Source organism: Arachis ipaensis, chromosome B05 (assembly GCF_000816755.2).
Source record: "Arachis ipaensis cultivar K30076 chromosome B05, Araip1.1, whole genome shotgun sequence".
NCBI lineage: Eukaryota > Viridiplantae > Streptophyta > Magnoliopsida > Fabales > Fabaceae > Arachis > Arachis ipaensis.
Window position 1 is genome coordinate 130,644,019 of NC_029789.2, and position 17,735 is coordinate 130,661,753.

General features: G+C 35.0%; 2 protein-coding genes and 1 long non-coding RNA gene across 7 annotated transcripts in view; 2 read left to right on the plus strand and 1 right to left on the minus strand.

Annotated features, from left to right (window-relative positions):
- On the plus strand, window positions 4,100-4,612 carry LOC107641124. The gene has a single exon (XM_016344629.1). The coding sequence runs from the start codon at window positions 4,100-4,102 to the stop codon at window positions 4,610-4,612; it is 513 nt and encodes a 170-aa protein (XP_016200115.1).
- LOC107644162 (pentatricopeptide repeat-containing protein At1g62930, chloroplastic-like) overlaps window positions 9,961-17,735 on the minus strand; it is a 21,678-nt gene continuing 13,903 nt past the window's right edge. The window contains exons 2-5 of one of the 4 annotated variants that reach the window (XM_021102768.1): window positions 12,118-12,397; window positions 10,968-11,017; window positions 10,541-10,724; window positions 9,961-10,095 (exon numbers count right to left, since the gene is read on the minus strand). The gene's annotated coding sequence lies outside the window, so the exon portion shown is untranslated. The remainder of the gene's footprint in view (window positions 10,096-10,540; window positions 10,725-10,967; window positions 11,018-12,117; window positions 12,398-17,735) is intronic. The other 3 variants (XM_021102769.1, XM_021102767.1, XM_021102766.1) reach the window with 3 other exon arrangements.
- Window positions 11,119-15,640, plus strand: LOC107644164. 2 transcript variants are annotated; one of them, XR_001621231.1, is made up of 4 exons: window positions 11,119-11,133; window positions 13,015-13,124; window positions 13,823-13,897; window positions 14,426-14,979. It is a non-coding gene; the product is annotated as an uncharacterized LOC107644164 (long non-coding RNA). The 2 variants fall into 2 exon arrangements; XR_002347191.1 differs by lacking the exon at window positions 11,119-11,133 and adding an exon at window positions 15,454-15,640 and having other exon boundaries at window positions 12,911-13,124; window positions 14,426-15,394.

A 17,735-nucleotide genomic window follows, 5' to 3' on the forward strand; every position in this document is an offset into this window, starting at 1 on the left:
ATTGTCTAAAAACTAAGTTTGTAGGATATAGCATTGGATATTTCTTGTCATCCTTTGGATTGAAGAACTGATTCTTGTATCATAGCAGAGAGCAGGTTCTTTTTGAGACTTTGGTGGATATGGCGAGTAAGGAATAATAACATCTTTAATCCTCATAAAACTTGGCCTCTGAAAAAAGTGATTTGTCTGGCATTAACTTCAAAAAAGGAGCTTAGGAATATTTTTAAATTACAGCGTATGTTCCTTCCCTCTATTCTAAATGGTTTTTGGAATCTCCATCCATTTGTACTTTCAAAATTAATTGTGATGCTAGTATCTTAGTTCGGGTGATAGTATTGGTTTTACTTGTGTTATTAGAGATTGTAATGGGAGTTGGCAAACAGGGTGTTTGGGAATGATTGAGAGTAATAGTATTCTTTAAGGGAAATTGTTTGCTATTTGGAGAGGATATCTCTTAGCTTGGAATGTGGGTCAATGAGATGTTATCTGTGAGACGGATTATGTGAAAGCGTTTAATCTTATTACTAATCACCAAGATGGTTTTGGGTTTATTGATCCATTGGCGCTCAAAATAAGAGATATCATGTATTAGAATTAGCATGTTGATTTTCGTTTAATTATGAGAGATGCAAATATGGTGACAGACACTGTGGCAAAGATGGCGATGAAATTACAACTTTCTCATGTGGAGCTTCTTTCATCTTAGAAAGAATTTAAGAGTAATCTTAAATGAGACCGTCCCTCTATTTAAACAATTCCTTTGATTTTTTTTTTATTTAGTTTATTTAAGTGACCCAAAAAATATAATAATAATAACAATAAAGGGACATGTTACCTTTAGAAAAGTATAATGTCGACGGATAATTTTAAGATTTATGATTTAGAGAATTTGTTGAGTAATATAATATTAAAATAGGCCGAATTGGAATGTTTGAAATGGTTAGCAATTAGTATCATACTTGCCATAATTTTGCTAGTACACCTAATATACACCTGTTTGTAAAAATTTGTCTAACTCTACTATATATTTTTTCGGGTAAAGTAGAAGACCAAAAATATTTAATATTATGCAAGAAAAGAATATACTAAGAAATTTATACTTAGACAATATTCATGTTCTAACAATTAATTAGAGTTAATTTTTGTTTATGCCTCTTGATAATTGTTTATTTATATTAAAAAACTTATCAAACAATATTGACAAATCAACTTATCATTGGAAAAAGATTAAATGGAATAAATAAAAAATTATCACCGAATAAAATATTACACCTCATAGCTATTAGTTATTATCATTAAAATTAGGAACGCTAAATAATAATTTTTCACCAAGAAACGATGACTACTCTTTAAGTCTGTTAAAATTTCTATAAATATTTTTAATGTGAATTCATTTAACATGTATTTTTAAACATGTTTTTTTTTTTTTTTAGTAAAATGTATTTCTAAACATTAATAGCTACTACTATTTGGAGTCTTGGACATACCATAGAAAACCTGCAGAAGACCAAATCTGAATCCTGATGAATAAACTCCCCAAAGAGATTCTAATATACATTATTCCAAAAAAATAAATTCAAAACAAGCAGAGAAAAAATATAGTAACAACAACAAATAAAATTATAAAAACACACACAAAAAGGGCCTCGAGGCTCATCCGTAGAAAAAAATTCACTAATTATCTCATAGAGGAAACAAAATTTTTGTAACAAAGCAGAAAAGCTGTCCAAGACTAGGTAAATGTCTCTCTTCTAGAGTATGCCACCTCAGTTCATCATGTGAAAGAAAAAAAAAGTTTCATTAGCATAGCAATGGGGCTAAAAATTTTAGTTATGGATTTACTATTGATGTTTTATTTGAAAATGGATACAGTGAGTGGATTTACAAATTGGTGGAACTATCAGATGAAAGATTCAACACTGGGAGAGGAGTGTTGAATGCAGCACGTGGGGGCATGATAGCCACGTGGCAAAGTTTGGTTGCATGGATTTGCAACATATGGGGGGCGTGCTGAGTCAGCACGGGGGTGGACGTGTTACACGTGGCGAATTGTCATTGGCTGATGAATAAAAAAGTGGGGGGGGCGTGCTAAGTCAGCACAGGGGGAGTGTTGAGTGCTACCCTATATATAAGGCAAATCTCGGTACCATTTTCATTGCAAAGAAGAGTGTTTTTTATAGTAGTTTTTATTGTGTTGCTAGTGTAATGGAGGGTGCCACAAACTTGGTAATGTATCGCAACGGTGAGATTATACGGAATACTCATGAAGGAGTGAGGTTTGTGTGTCAGAATCTATTTTCGTTTGTGGTTCCCTGCACCATGACATTGATGGAGCTTCAAAACGGTCTCTGTCAAAGCATGGAGAATGGAATGTTGACGAGAGTGAGCAGTATTTTGTACCGGAATTCGGTTATAGTTTTTGGTGGTCTAATACAGTTTGATATTATGCCGATTATTGACGAAACGAGTATACAGAATATGTTCCAAATTCACCGGCAGACTTAGATGCGACAGCTACAGATTGAGTTGTATGTTGAGTTTGAAAACGTAGAGGCAGATGAGATTCAAAATGATTTAGATATAGAGGATGATAGAGCTGCAGTGTACGAAGGAATGAACAATGACAGTGAAGAGGACTTCGAAGCCACTTATGAAGCTGGCGACGAAGACGAGGATGGTGATGTGGGAGTCGAGGCAGCAACGGAGAATATAGTGGTTCATCACGCAGTTAGTCAACCGATGAATGTCCCCCCTATGCGTAATTTGGATCTTAACGCCATGAATGCACCGGAATTTCCGAAATATGCAAACATAGGTACGTGATGAGTGAATAATATGTTTTTGTATTTTTATCTTTTGGATGTATCAATGAATGATGATATCTGCTTTCTGTAGGTGTTGCTGACCTTGAGGACGGAGAGTTCAGGATCGGAATGAAGTATAGTTCTAGAAAGTCTGTCGTTGTAGCAATTAGAAGTTACACTATCTCTAGAGGAGTTGACTACAATGTTTATGCAAAAATGCAAGAGGTATGGGCGTGGGTGCGACTGGCTTATCCGAGCCAGCTTGATACGGAAAAAAGGTTGTTGGGAGATACGGAGATACAATGGTAAGCACACGTGCACCATGGGAACGATTTCACAGGATTATTCCAAGTTAGACTCGGAATAGTTGCTGAGACTATAAGGCCATTGGTTGAGACTGACCCGTCCATCAAGGTCAAATCTATAATTGCAGAAGTCCAGTCAAGGTTCAACTACACCATCAGTTACCGAAAGGCTTGGTTGGCAAAGCAGAAGTCTATAGCCAAAGTTTTCGGTGGTTGGGAGGATTCTTACCATGCTTTACCATGGTGGCTCTCGGTCATGGTTCAGAAGATTCCAGACTCAATTGTCCAAATAGAAACACGACCACTGTACAACGGGAGTGAGGAGGCGGACGGTGTCAGAATACTTCACCGCATATTTTGGAGTTTTAATCAATGCATTAGGGCGTTCAAGCATTGCAAGCCTCTAGTTCAGGTTCACGGCACACACCTATACGAAAAAAATAAAGGTACACTTCTAGTTGCTGTTGCACAAGATGGAAACCAGAACATTGTGCCTATCGCCTTTGCTCTGGTGGAGTGAGAGACAGCTGATGTGTGACACTTCTTTCTCAGGAATCTATGAAGGCATGTTGTTAGAAAAGACGGTGTGGGTATGATCTCAAACCAACGTGAGTTAATCCGGGCAGCAGTAAATCGTTCCGGTGGTGATTGGCAACCTCCGAGAGCATGGTGGATATTTTGTATAAGGCACATCGGTAGCAATTTCTTAAGGGCATTCAAAGTATCTCACCTGCAAAAACTTGTTGTCAACATAGGGTATTTAAGGATAGTGGAGGAGTACAACATCAACTATAAGAGGTTGGAAGAGCGAGGCAAGGCATATGCTCGGTGGTGCGATGCCATTGGACTTAGACATTGGTATTAGCATTTGATGAGGGTCATCGATGGGCCATATGACGACGAACCTTGTGGAGTGCATTAATTCAGTGTTAAAGGGTGCCCGAAACCTCGTTGTGTTGGCCCTCGTCTGAGCAACGTATTATCGGTTAAATGAACTATTTACGTGGAAGAGCCGAACGCAAGCGTTCCAGATTTACTTACTCTGTATTTGCACAACAGCGGATCAAAGCAAATATGCAACGTGCTGGAAATATAGTTGTGCAACGGTTTGATAGACAAAACGAGGTGTTTGAGGTGCGTGAAATGCCTAATGAAAAGGTGTTGGTAGTTGATCTTGCGCGACAGACGTGTGACTGTGGACACTTTCAGGTGGAACGACTACCATGTCGACATGTTATTGCTTGTTGTGCCAACCAGCGACTCGACTGGCAGCTGTATGTTCATGATGTGTACATGACGACAGAAGTTCGTAAGGTCTATATATTTGAGTTCGTACCATTAAGCGATGCAGAAACATGGCCTGCTTATCAGGGACCCGCATTGGTCGCTAATCCTGCCTTGAGGCGCACGTTGAAAGGTCGTCCCAAGTCGACCCGATACCTGAATGAAATGGATTCACGTGACATGCATAGTCCTCGGATATGCCGTCTATGTGATGCTTAGGGTCATAATCGGAGTTGATGTCCCCAACGTGCTGGACCGAGTGGTGCTGGTGACGATGGTCCTCCCTAGGTCTTTGTTGATTTTTGTGTTTCTCAGTTAATATTTTTGATATACGCAAGCGTGTTTGTATTTTTAACTTTGGATTGTGTCCGTTGATGTTGTTGATGTTCGTCATGTTTGTATTTTAATTTGGGTTTATCCATTGATGTTTTCGATGTTCTTAATGTTTAGTTAATATTATCATTTACTGCCTTTGTGAGGTACACATACAAAAGTTTAACCAAGATTTACATTCACCTAATTCTGACACCATAATTAAAATTAAATATAGGTCAACATTACAAAAGATTAACTACAAATTACATTAACTTAATTCTTAAAATTAACCAAAACAACATAAACCCAAGCTCACTTCTTTCGAACCAACCAGTTCAGTCCCTTGCCCATCATGCCCTAACCAAATCGCGACGGAATAAACCTTAGGTGGATTTTGTTCCGTCCATAAGTCATATGGGTGACCCCAAACTGAGTCATCCACAGCCGAAGTAGCTGACCCACCTGCCTCTGCCAGAGCAGATGCACCGAGGTTGTCCTCGTCAACAACCTCGTATCCCCGATGCGGCTGGATGAAACCACTGTCACACGATGTCCCACCTGACGTGTGCTCGGAAGCATGACCCCGCATACCATAGGCCATGTCTACTGATGTCCCATGTCCATCAGCTGATCCTGATGGTATAGGCATAGTGGTAAGATCTGGACAACCACCAAAACCACCGTAGGCCCAATGCTGTATTTGCTGATCTCCATGACCATCACCGAGAATCTGCAATGGGATCAACGGAAAGTCAAACCATTCATGTCCGGCCAGAATGGTAAGTATGGGCAGAATATGCTGGCCAGACTGACCTTGGTGGCTGTGCTGAGAATGCTGGGAGTGCTGGCTGTGCTGAGAGTGCTAATTGTGTCCACTATGCCAACTGTGCCCACTGTGCTGACTGTGCCCACTGTGCTGACTGTGCCCACTATGCTGACTGCGACGTCTGTGAGACTGCCTCGTCGTAGTCACCAGACTGAACGTGGTGGCTAGGCTCACTATGGTGATTGTGGTCTGGTGGTTGTGGTATATAATAAGGAAATGACTGAAACACTGCGTACTGAGGTGGATCCTGAGGTGCTGGTGGCTGTGGTACTAGTGGCTGATCTGGATGCTGAGAAACGTACTCTGACAATCTCAGCAGATGTCCGTACGATCCCACATACCAATCTCGATACTCCGTCGACGGTGTAAAAGTCCCAAGTCGGAAGGGGGTGCTAATCTCGCAATCGATTGTTACGACAGTTGCCCCATTCCTTTATCCATCCCCATGTAAAACTGTCCAGTCATAAAGCTGCGCTCCGCAAAGAGTGATGCAATGCTCTCTCAATAGAATTTCTCTTGCTACCGGCGGGGGAGGTTGTGCATACCCAAACTGACGCATGATTCGGTTCGCAGAATGACATTCGGCACACTCGAACGACAATAATGGAGCAACGATGTCACACACCTCAAGGTGACCATGTAACTCGTCGGGTATGATCAGCCCTTCATACAGCCGCCATACAAACTGCCACATATTATTAGAAAATTAGCACCCTAATATTAATTTTTCTATATGGGAATCATACAAACCCTAAATATTTACCTCGTCCATGTAGTCTATTTCCTACCTAAAAATCGCTACGATCTTCGATGACCACGCCTTGTTCAGATAGGAATGACTCCACCTGAAATATGATTCATTGAAAAAAAAAAAAGGTTACTGATACGAGCCCTATGGGATAAACTGAAAACTGTCATATGCCAATTGGTCCAATTACAAGAGCAACAACTAAGAGAATAAAAGAAGATTTTGCAAACATGGCTAAATCATGTGTTCAGGAGATGCATCAAGAATTGGGCAAGACAATGATTAACGATTATCAAAAGCCACACGTCTTACTATTTTACAAGATGCATTGAAGACTCTCATTAGTCAAGATGAATTAAAAGAGACATCACTTTCTTAGAATTTATTCTATGTTTATTTTATTTTTGTTATTTGTTTGTTTTAGGCCCAATTATGATTTGACCCATATTTTATTCTAGTGAACTTATGAGTTAGGGATTTAAATTTAAGAGGTATAAAAACCCTCTAAAACCTGGTAGCCTTTTTTTTTCTTAATTTTATGAATGAAATTTTCTTTGAGTTTCTTTGAGAAACTTGGGTGTGAACAGGTGAGGTAGAGTGATTCCCTTAACTGTTGCATCAGGAAATCAAATTGAGGTAGATGAGTCCCTTTCTTTGATCTTCCATCTTATCCTGGGTTACGTTCCGTATCAGTTACCGTAGGTCAAATATGCATTGTCAACATAATGCAGGACTGAAATAGGAACTGTTACCTCATGGCAACTGGTATCACAACCGGTGGAAGGGATTGTCTGGGTATGGGCGCAATACACGGCAGTCGCTCCCATGCCCAAACAAACAACAAATTAAGATGGTCATCCATCTCCTTAGCATCATACTGTGATGCACGACATAATCCCCTGTAAAGATGCGCGAGACATGTTGACCCCCAACTATAAGTATGGATCCACTCGAAATCGCGAAGCAACGGTAGATACTTCGCGTGGACATATGCGATCGACTTATCCGTGAATAAGGTTGAACCCAAAAAACAAAAAATCTGGCATCTGACGTATCTCTTAATAGACTCCTCGGTGTCCAATTGCTCTGCGTCTCTGATATCCCGAACACAACCCAACTTTATATAAGATTTCGAAGAACTACTGACAGCCAGTTCGTGGCGGAATATAGCGATGCTCTGACTCTATAGGAAGTCGCTACTACTATCTGTCCGGTCGCTCACAGGCTCTCAATCAATGGGTAGGCCAAATATATGAGCGACATCTTCTAATGTCACAGTAACCTCACCCACCGGCAATACAAAGGTATGAGTTTCTAGTCTCCACATTTCCACCAAAGCAGCTAATAAGGGGTAAAATTGTTTTATGAACCCAATCCTAGAGACGTGGTAGAATCCGATTGAGCGTAAGTAGTTTTCGACCATCGGATTACACGTCTGCGGCGGATCCAGTTTACGAACCATCAAATTCCTATTTGGCTAGTTCAACAAAATTTATTCATTAAATATTAGTTTAAATAAATAAAAATAAATATTTATAATAATAATTTACATAAATATAATATTGTTATTTCTAATCATAAAAAAATTACTTACATTTAAATACATAAAATAATAAAATTATCAACTTAAATAAATTGGATGATCCAAATAATTGATGATATGTTCTTCGAGTATCGTATAATTACGTACCATTTTTTAATCACTACAAAATTAATAATTTTTTTCTTTATACACACCTAAATAAAATCCTAACTCTCACTATATAACACACTTCACAAACTTTAGATGCTGCACAAACTTCAAATGCTCCACCTATCTTCTTTCTTAGTATCACTCACAAATTTTAGATAGGGAAAGTATGAGAAGCCAATGGAATATTTATACAATGTGTATAATGGAAGTTTAGAAAGCATTAGAGATATAATCATTAGTGTTACCTTTTTCCATCAGCTGAAGCTTTTGGGATGAGTGGTATCATGCATGGTATTAGAGCGCTAGATCCGAAAGGTCAAGAGTTTTTACCTTGGTGAACCCCAAAATCAATTTAAATTTTTGAGAAGATGTTTATTATCGCTAGTACTCAGATGATTATTCTAGATAGTATGGGAGATGTTCATTTTGTAACTCAATAGCCCATTGTATACATTGTACAAATAGTCCATTGTCTCCCTAACAGGATCCAGATAGATACTCCACCAAGAAGCAAGAAGCTCAATTTATAGAGCTTGAAAATGAGACTAGCTTGTTATCGGAGTGGGGGCTGTCCCCTGCATGCAGACCACCTGCAATACTCCCCTGTGTTGCTGCATCCTTGGAACTAAGCAAAAGCTTTGTAACTCAATAGCCCATTGTATACATTGTACAAATAGTCCATTGTCTCCCTAGCACGATCCAGATAGATACTCCACCAAGAAGCAAGAAGCTCAATTTATAGAGCTTGAAAATGAGACTAGCTTGTTATCGGAGTGGGGGCTGTCCCCTACATGCAGACCACCTGCAATACTCCCCTGTGTTGCTGCATCCTTGGAACTAAGCAAAAGCCTGCAACGCTGCCAAGATTTAGAGGGAACACACTCCCTGCGTGTTGTTGCCACCCGTGCATGCCCGCCACCTCACTACGTCCTCTGCGTGGTGCTCGGGAACTGCCACACTTCCAATTGGCTCTGTCACCACGCCCCCTACGTGTTAAACACCTCACTTACAACGCGATAAAACACCTCCTTCTCTGATATTGAGCAAATACACCATTGGATATTCCATATAAAAAATAATTTCTGTAACAATGGCCTTTTATTAGACAAGTTTTCTTTATTTCTTTTATTCACTTAAAAATTACCAATAAAAATCATAAAATAAAAAATTTTACCAATTCAAGCCTTAGACATAATAACACTTGGACCATCCAAATTAAAAAATTAAAAAAAAAAGAATAAAAAGCTTATCCAATTTGCATTTACAGCACCAAACAATTTCCACGGACTATCAATTTTTCTTCCATTCAAGCTACAACTGCAACATTTAATAATTTATGCACATCAAAATTTAGAATTGATTACAGCAAAATTACAAAGAATTGTGTATACAAACAAATGGTACAAACTGATAAATGATAATGACTCCACTGCAAAAAAAATTAAAAGTAAATCGGAAGAAAGAAATTAAAAAGAAAAAAAGAAAAGGAAAGAGACAAGACTGAAAAGAATCACATGACTGAATGAACAAAGGTTGTTTGGGTGAGCTTTTGAGAAAAAATCTTTTTTCGAGTTATCTTTTTTTAAAAGATCCTATAGAGAAGTAAAAGTAATTTTATGTTTGGATATCTCATGTAAAAAGGTCTTTTTATCTATCAATTATGTTTGGGTATAACAATATAAAAGTACTTTTTTGTTCATTTATTACACGAAAAACATCTTTTTTTTTTTAAGGAAAAAAGATCTTTTAAAAAAAGATGTAAATTACAGCTTCTCAAAAAAGATCTTTTTTTGATTTTACTAGTGCTTTTACTTTTACTACTAAAAATTTGCCAAACACATTAAAAAATAAAAAAAGATCTTTTTTCATTGAAAAAAGATCTTTTTTTAACAAAATAATGGCGCCCAAACATGCACAAAAATACAGTACAACTCGTCTTCCCATCATTTTCTTTTCAGCAAAAATGGAAAAAGATATGGTTAGCTGAGTCTGCACCAACTCTTGATGACTGAGCCTTCCCATGCCTACCTGGTTTCGGCACTTCAGATTGAGAACCAATGATCAGTTTGTGCAACGGCTTCAGCGCCACCATTATTTCTGTAGTTCTCAACTTTGGATCTCTACAATACAAAAGAGTATCATATAGTCACACCAACCATGATTGTAGGTTAAGTATTATAAAGGTTCCTAAAGCTTAAACATTCTGTATATGCGAAATATTTTCGACAAATCCCTATAGTCTAGAAGTTTTCAATTAAGTCTATATACTGTACAAATATTTTTCAACAAAGTCTTCTAGTTTAAAAATTGTATAATCAAGTCCCTATCATGCATAAACGACGAGTCGTCGTTACAGGGGTTTCTTGAAACTGGCTTGCGCTTTATAAGGATTTTTTATTAGAAAAAATGGTTATATTGAAACAAAACTGTACCTTGGCAAGATCAAGTGTGTATTTCCTTTCATGTGATTATTCATATCCAATAGAACAAGTGGTTTTCAGAATGCTATAAGCAAGAGTTCTGATATCTTAGAATAAGGATAAAATGATTGAAGAGTACACTCACGTCTGCCAGCATTGCTTGATAATATCCGTGATAGCAGGGTCCATATCATCTGCAATGACAAGGCAAGTAGGCAACAATGCTGGAAACCAACAGCACCCACAACTTGCATCGGATTCATTCCACTCCAGGGCTGTTGCAAAGTAGAGAGCTCCCATAATATGACTCCAAAGTATAAACATCGCACCTGGATATCCAATCACCACTTATTATAATCATAAAATTATGAATGTCTTAAAAGGGTGGCAAAACCAATGAGAAGAACGACGGGACAAGAAAGCCAAAGAACAACACTTATATGTAATAAAAATTCCAACTTATTTTTCCCTATGCCAGATGATTCAGGTTAGAGAGGAACACATACTATGAAATCCTCCTCCACAAGCAAAATAAAGAAAAATTGACAAAAACCAATGATAACTGAGCTTACTTTTCATTTTAAGGTTCATTTCTTAACACTTCAGGCACCATCCACTCGGCCTGCAACATGCCATAAAAAATGAATATATTGCAATGCCAAACAAACGCTTAGCAGCAAAACTAAATACGTGCAGAATATTGGAACTGATCACGCATACGAAAGAGAGGAGCTTGAGGTAGAGATGAAAAGCATGTAGTTACACTAAGCCACCATTTGGCAATTATCAGAGCACACAGACCTATTTGAAACTCTTACCAAACAATAACTTTAGGCTCAAGAAAATTAAGAAAGATTTGCTCATTTGTTACCAAAGACCATTCATCGTAGTAGAGTGAGTTGGTAAAGTCTAGAGAAGAGTTACAAGAGTTAGTTATGAAAGAACTGTTGGCTGTTAGAACAGTGCCAGCTACATAGGAGAGCTGTTAGTTACAGCTATCATAACTAACTTAAGAATGAACGGACTGTTGTGCCTTTTGTACTAGCTTGCACAGTAAGCTACCCTTCTCTATACATAAGCACAGATTAGTGATAAGCTCACTAGTAATGCAGATCATAAATTTCTTGTCTTTCTCTTCAAATCCTCTTTTCTTTCTCACTGTGTTTTCTTCCTTCTCTCATTCTCTCAAACCCTATTCAATCGACATTTTCTTGGCACATAGAACTAGTAATTGTATTATAAATTGAACATAACATAAGCCGAGGCTAAAGATAGGTATTCATCATCACAAAAGGATTAATATAACATGCCAAACATAATGAATTTTTAAATGGCAAGAAGCTCCGGTTTTCCAAACTTTTTGTTAAAAGATAATAGCAAATGCCTCTATTTGTGTATGTTTGTATAGCTTTAGAAGAATATAAAGCACAACGAACATAAAAAATATGCAGCAGAATGTAGAACAAGAACATGAAAGAACGAATAATTCAGAAGGCAGAGGGTATGACATAGTATTTGAGCTTAGAAATGAGGATTATGACAGCTTACTGTTCCTCCAATTGATCTGGAAGAAAGGAATGTACTATGTTTCATTCTTGATAAGCCAAAATCACATAACTATACGAAAGATAAAAGAAAGGGTGAAAAAAACAATTAAACCATATCTACAGGTAGCATTCAGCATGCTATCAAGAAAATTCAAACATGACAATTAGTTGACACCTTCACAACCCAATTTTTATCAACAAGAAGATTTTGTGGCTTCAAATCATGGTGTACAATCACTGGAGTGCAGTTGTGCAAATAGTTTATTCCTCGGGCCTGTAGATTCAAGAGATATATGTCACATCAACTGAGTTTCACTGATTATGGCAATAATTTGATTAATGAAACAACATCGCAATAAAAGAAAACAGAATCTTCCAGTATAGAGGGCCATCTCAACTGCCTTCGCTCATCTAATTGATTGTTTGGCAGATGAATTAGTCTGTACAAACTTCCTCTGCATAGCAAATATAAAGTTCAGACTTCAGAGTCATTAAAAGTAATCCTTCCAGAACAACATTAATCAAAATAATAAATAAATGCAAAGAAATTCACCAAATAAAATCAAATTCAATTTAAAGAGTTCTGTATTATTTCACTTTTAACACCTCCGTCACAACAACACACAATGAAACTCTAAGCCAGTAAGAGTTTTTTTAAAATGCTAACAATCAGAGAGTCAGAGACAATGGAACAATGTCTACACAGGATCTTAGACAAGAAATAATGAGGTAATTTATCTAAGAATTAAGAGAAAAACATCCTCGGGAAAAGTACTTCATAATGTACATATTTTCAGCAGGAGCGATTTCCAAGCATTACAACTGAGTAGCAATAATTAAATAAATGGCCAAAAATTTTTGAGACAACTGAACCATATTAACCTTAACTCGATGTTGCTCAGGATGAAGAAAAAAGGGGACATGCATTTTAGAAGGTGGGTTTAATTTTAAGATGGAGGTGAAAACTATATAGCCTGAGAAGAAATCCCTAACTTGTGGCCTACTCTCACTCCCACAGTCCCGCTCTCCTTTTTAATTTTTCTTTTCTTATTATTACTCCACGATATAAAAGAATGTGAGAAGAAGATTTGTGTGATTGGCGAGTGAAGGGAAGATGAACGGAAGAGGTAGACGGAGATCTGGTGTACTTGGGTGCAACACCAGCGGAGCACTTCTAATAGCGTGAGTTTATTTTTTGCTGCTCCCATTCAAGTAAATTTTTTTAAGCATTTTTCTATGCTCGAGGTTATTGCCGAAGTCATTATCTTGGATCTTAACTGTTTGGAATTAGTTTGCTTTTATTAGTTTTGCTATTCATGGTGAATAATTCTTAATTGCTTAAATTAAGGAAGTTGGTTTGTTTTTTATAATGGTTATGCTGCACTATCTCATTATTGTTCATCTTGCAGTTTTGTGATTTTGCTTTATGAATGGTAATATGTTTTAGAGACATGCACTTATGCTTAGGTGTGGTAGATATCCATGGATCTACTAAGAATGGACATATCAATTTGAATATATATCTACTTGAAAGATCATCTTCATCTACTAAGAATGGACATACCAATTTAAATCTTTAGTATTGATGATAAAAAATACTATATACTTAACAATACTAGATGATTTTGTTTGTACGTAGTTAGTAGTAGTTGGTTACTTGGTTTTGTTTTTCAATTCTCGATATATAGGAAAAGGACATAGTACAAAAATGAAGGAAGTTTTGTGAATTTTAATTCGAACAAGTGTGTAAAAAAAATAAGTTGTTTCTTGAATTGATAGTGAAGGTTTATTTAAATTGTTTTGCATTGATTCAATTTTATGCAAATTTCCCTTTGTAAACTGTAATCCAAACACACACTAAGCAGATTCTATTTTGGCAGGTAAGCTTCCTTTACCACTTCAAAAAAGTGTGACTTGCTATATGTTAATACCTTTAGTTCTCCTAATGCAGATTGGTTAGTTTCTTCTTATTCATATGTTTATCTCATATAAATATGTTGACTTTTGGTTAGTTCAAAACAATGCAAATGATGTATGTTTTATGTGATCTTTCGTTCCTTCTTTAAACTAGACACCTTTCAACTATAATCTTCTGTTTTTTTAACGGTTATTTCTAAAATTTTTTATTATTAAACAATTAGTTGATAATATTATTGTAAATTTAATTAAAGGATTATGTATACTGATGTTTTAATGATTTACCTTTGTGAATTTTAATTATTTTCTTTAAATTAAGAAATTTTCTTTGAAATGTGTGCTAGACTTTTTGATAAGAAATACACGTGTTTTTTAATAGTTCTACACTCACAAATCTCCAAAGAAGGTGAGATTAGGTTTACAGCAAAAAATACAAGTGTATTTTAAGTAATATTATTTAGATAATAATATACATTCAAGTATTATTTATACTAATACTATTTTTTTCTTTTATTGATTCCTTTTCATGACACCTGAATGGATGTAATCATTGCATGAAGATGCAGGTTTTTCTGGTTACTTGAGTTGCTTTTAAGGCCGTGGCTTCTTCTTGGAGTCCAAAGCATGAGAAGATGCAGAAGAACTTGAGTACAAAGTTAGCTGTGGCAATAAGAAGTGTTCAATGGAGTTATGACATTTTATGTTCACCTTCAACAACCCAAGATGGGTAATCAATTTAAAAACAAAAACTTTTTAGAATACAAAAAACAATGCCACTTTTCTCTCATGATATGAAGTTTCTATTTTGGTAATTTTGATTCTTTTGAGTCTTGTGTATATGATGATCATTGTGTTCCGTTAGTTTCATGAATAGGTTGTCTTGTCAGAACTTTTTGAGACATACATAAGGCTTTCGTTACGCAGAAAAAAAAACATGTTATTCATACTTCATTTAGTTTATGACTTCATCAGCCTTTAAGAATTAGCATGTAAGTACTTCTGTCTTGGATCCAACTTTCTGCCCTGTTTTATGTAATTAAACTTTCAGTGAGTTACACCATTGATGATAGCAAGGCCCCTATATTTGATTTGTTATTATAATCTATTTAATCTTTCTTTATGATGCTATGATTTTCGAATTTTTCCCTCCCATTTGATCCTATATCTCCATGTTCCATTATCTTTTCTTTATAATTTGAAGTCTGAGATCATTGTCTCTTGACAATACTGATAAAACATCCATGGGGTCACTGATATTTGGTGCAGTCATATAATATCATTTTTTTTTTCAATTTGATGAGTATAACTACATGAGTGTTGTATAGTTAAATGGATGAAACTTTGGTGGTCTTATATAAAAACTTTATATCAATTATTCTCTTTTATTCTCACATTTACTAGTGCATTTATTTTTGTATTACTTGGATATCTATACTCTTTTGGATTCATCTTTGTGTTTTTTACTCTATTGACAAAAATGATTTCAAGTCTTTAGGAATGGTGATTTTTTGGCAATTTGTTTGGTATAAAGAATGGTTGCGTATGCCTATTTTCAATGTTTGTTAATAGCTTTTATTATATTTTAAACTTAAAGCTAAACTTCATAATTTCTGGCAAATATTTTGGGGTCAATATAAATTAAGCTGTCAAAAAATTATTAGCAAAATATAAGAAATGGGCTATAGTAACGGAGGAATGTGATTGATCTCTTAGCAAACAATATATCATTGAGTTATTTGAATTCTTTCTAGAACTTGTATGTTATTTTATGTTTGGTACTTTTTAGCCTGAGGTTTAGAATACTATCTCCTATATAAATGAGTATTCTACTAAAATGCTAATTGGTTTCAAGAAATACCAGGAACATGTTAAAGATTTTATTACCTGCATCTCAAAGTATCTAAGACAGATTGTTATTTTAGATAACAATCCATTCGTCTTTTTATTGCAACCAGTGAATGGTATTCCATGTATTGCCTTTTTTGTAGGACAACCACATGACATACAGGTGCAAAGATCTTTGCTATTTAACATTGAAATTTAAAGTTTTCAAAGCCAAAATATAAAAAACTTCAAATCTCCCATATTAAATTGTGAGTAGTTTTGAAGCACAAATTTTGGCAAGAAGCAAACGAAAATGGTTCAGTATCTGTTGCATTTGGATAAGTCATAATATTTAGTTGTTATAGTTTTTGTTTTTTTTTATTTATTTATTTATTGTTTCTGGTAGTTGTAGTAGTAGTAGATTAATAATATGGAAAATTTAGATGTCCATAAAAGTGACATAGGATTGGTTTTATATCTGTATAAAAAAGGGTAAAAGTTTTCATTTTTCAAGATAAAATTGATATTGATTTTAACATAGTCTAAATAACGAATTAATTAATAAGTATTTTTTAGAATATTTGTTAAGAGCCCGTTTGGAAACAGAAGTTTTTTTGACTTTTGAATTATGAAAAGTCACAATATGCGTGTTTGGCACTATTTGAAAAAAAGCTTTTAACTTTTTGAAAAGTTAATTCATAACTTTTCGAAGAAGTAGAAATATACGACTTTTTCTTTTCGATAAGTCATTCTATCATTTTTCTAAAAAAAATTGCTTTAAAAAAAAATCTACTTTGCTCTGTAAAAATGTTTCCTGTTTTTTATGAAAATACTATCTCTCCACTACCATTTTTACGCAAAGTTTCATCTGCTAGAAGTATTCGCCCTCCACCACCTTTTTTAGGTAATGATTCATCTGTTGAAACTATTGACCTTCCAACACTATTTTAAAATAATGTTCCATCTGAATTACCTACTTCATATATTTCTTTCAGTTATTTTTTTAATTATTTTACCACTCTATTTTATTATTAAATTTGTATTTAATACTGTGTGTGATATGAAATCGTAGTTTTAGTTTTATTTTTTTCACATGTTATTTTATTTTTATATAGCTTGCTATTATTTTTATAATTAGTTATAACAAGTTTTTGAGTTATTTATTCAAACGCTACAACTTTAAAATAAGTACTTTTATAATTAAAAATTGAAATACCAAATAACTTATTTATAAACTTTTATTAATAAAAGTCCTTATATGTTAGGAACTTATTTAAGTTGTTTACCCAAACTGAACCTAAGTAGATAATAATAATAACTTTTGAGTCACCAATAAACAAGTGCTTCTTTAACAAATTTAACAAGCGCATTTGTTAATCAAATTCTTGAAAACATATTTATCCTTTGCTCAAATAGAGTCCACAAGTCCATGCTTACAAAGAACATATTAGTGTTAATAACAGTTCCTTAAGACTTAGATTTATTATCTTTGAGTGAGCTATGGATATTCACATTTTGATTCCCCATCAAAAATTCAATTTTTTTTTCCTTTTTTGAGTTGTGCCATTAAATTGAATTAAACTGGAAAATGATATTAAGTGTAACACTTATTATTGTTTTATTTATTTATATTTGGTAATTAAAATAAAGTCTAAAAGTCCAGCCGAAAATTACATATCAAAGATAAATCGAACTCTGGAGACCTCTCTACAATTATCATCTAACATATATTTGATTTCTTTAGGATAATTATCTATGAAATAAAAACCTAACTCTCTAGTGATACTTCTTTTGGCTAACCAGTCTGTACACACATTTTTCTCCCTGTAAGTGTGCTTAAAAATTAAAATTCAGTCTCTTTTCATCATTAGACTAACACTTCTAGGTGTACACTTATGTACAAGTATGTATAGACTTTTAAGATGAGAGTTTGGACCATTTAAAAAAAAGTTTAACGGACAAAAGGCTAACGAGTTTAGTTTTTATTTTTCTTTTGTCTAAATAGATAATTTATTTAAAAAAAATTATATTATGGACTAAAAATCTAAAATA

What these genes read in the sequence shown, in the direction of transcription:
- LOC107641124 (XM_016344629.1), top strand. Translation starts at nt 4,100, where the DNA reads ATGAACTATTTACGTGGAAGAGCCGAACGCAAGCGTTCCAGATTTACT.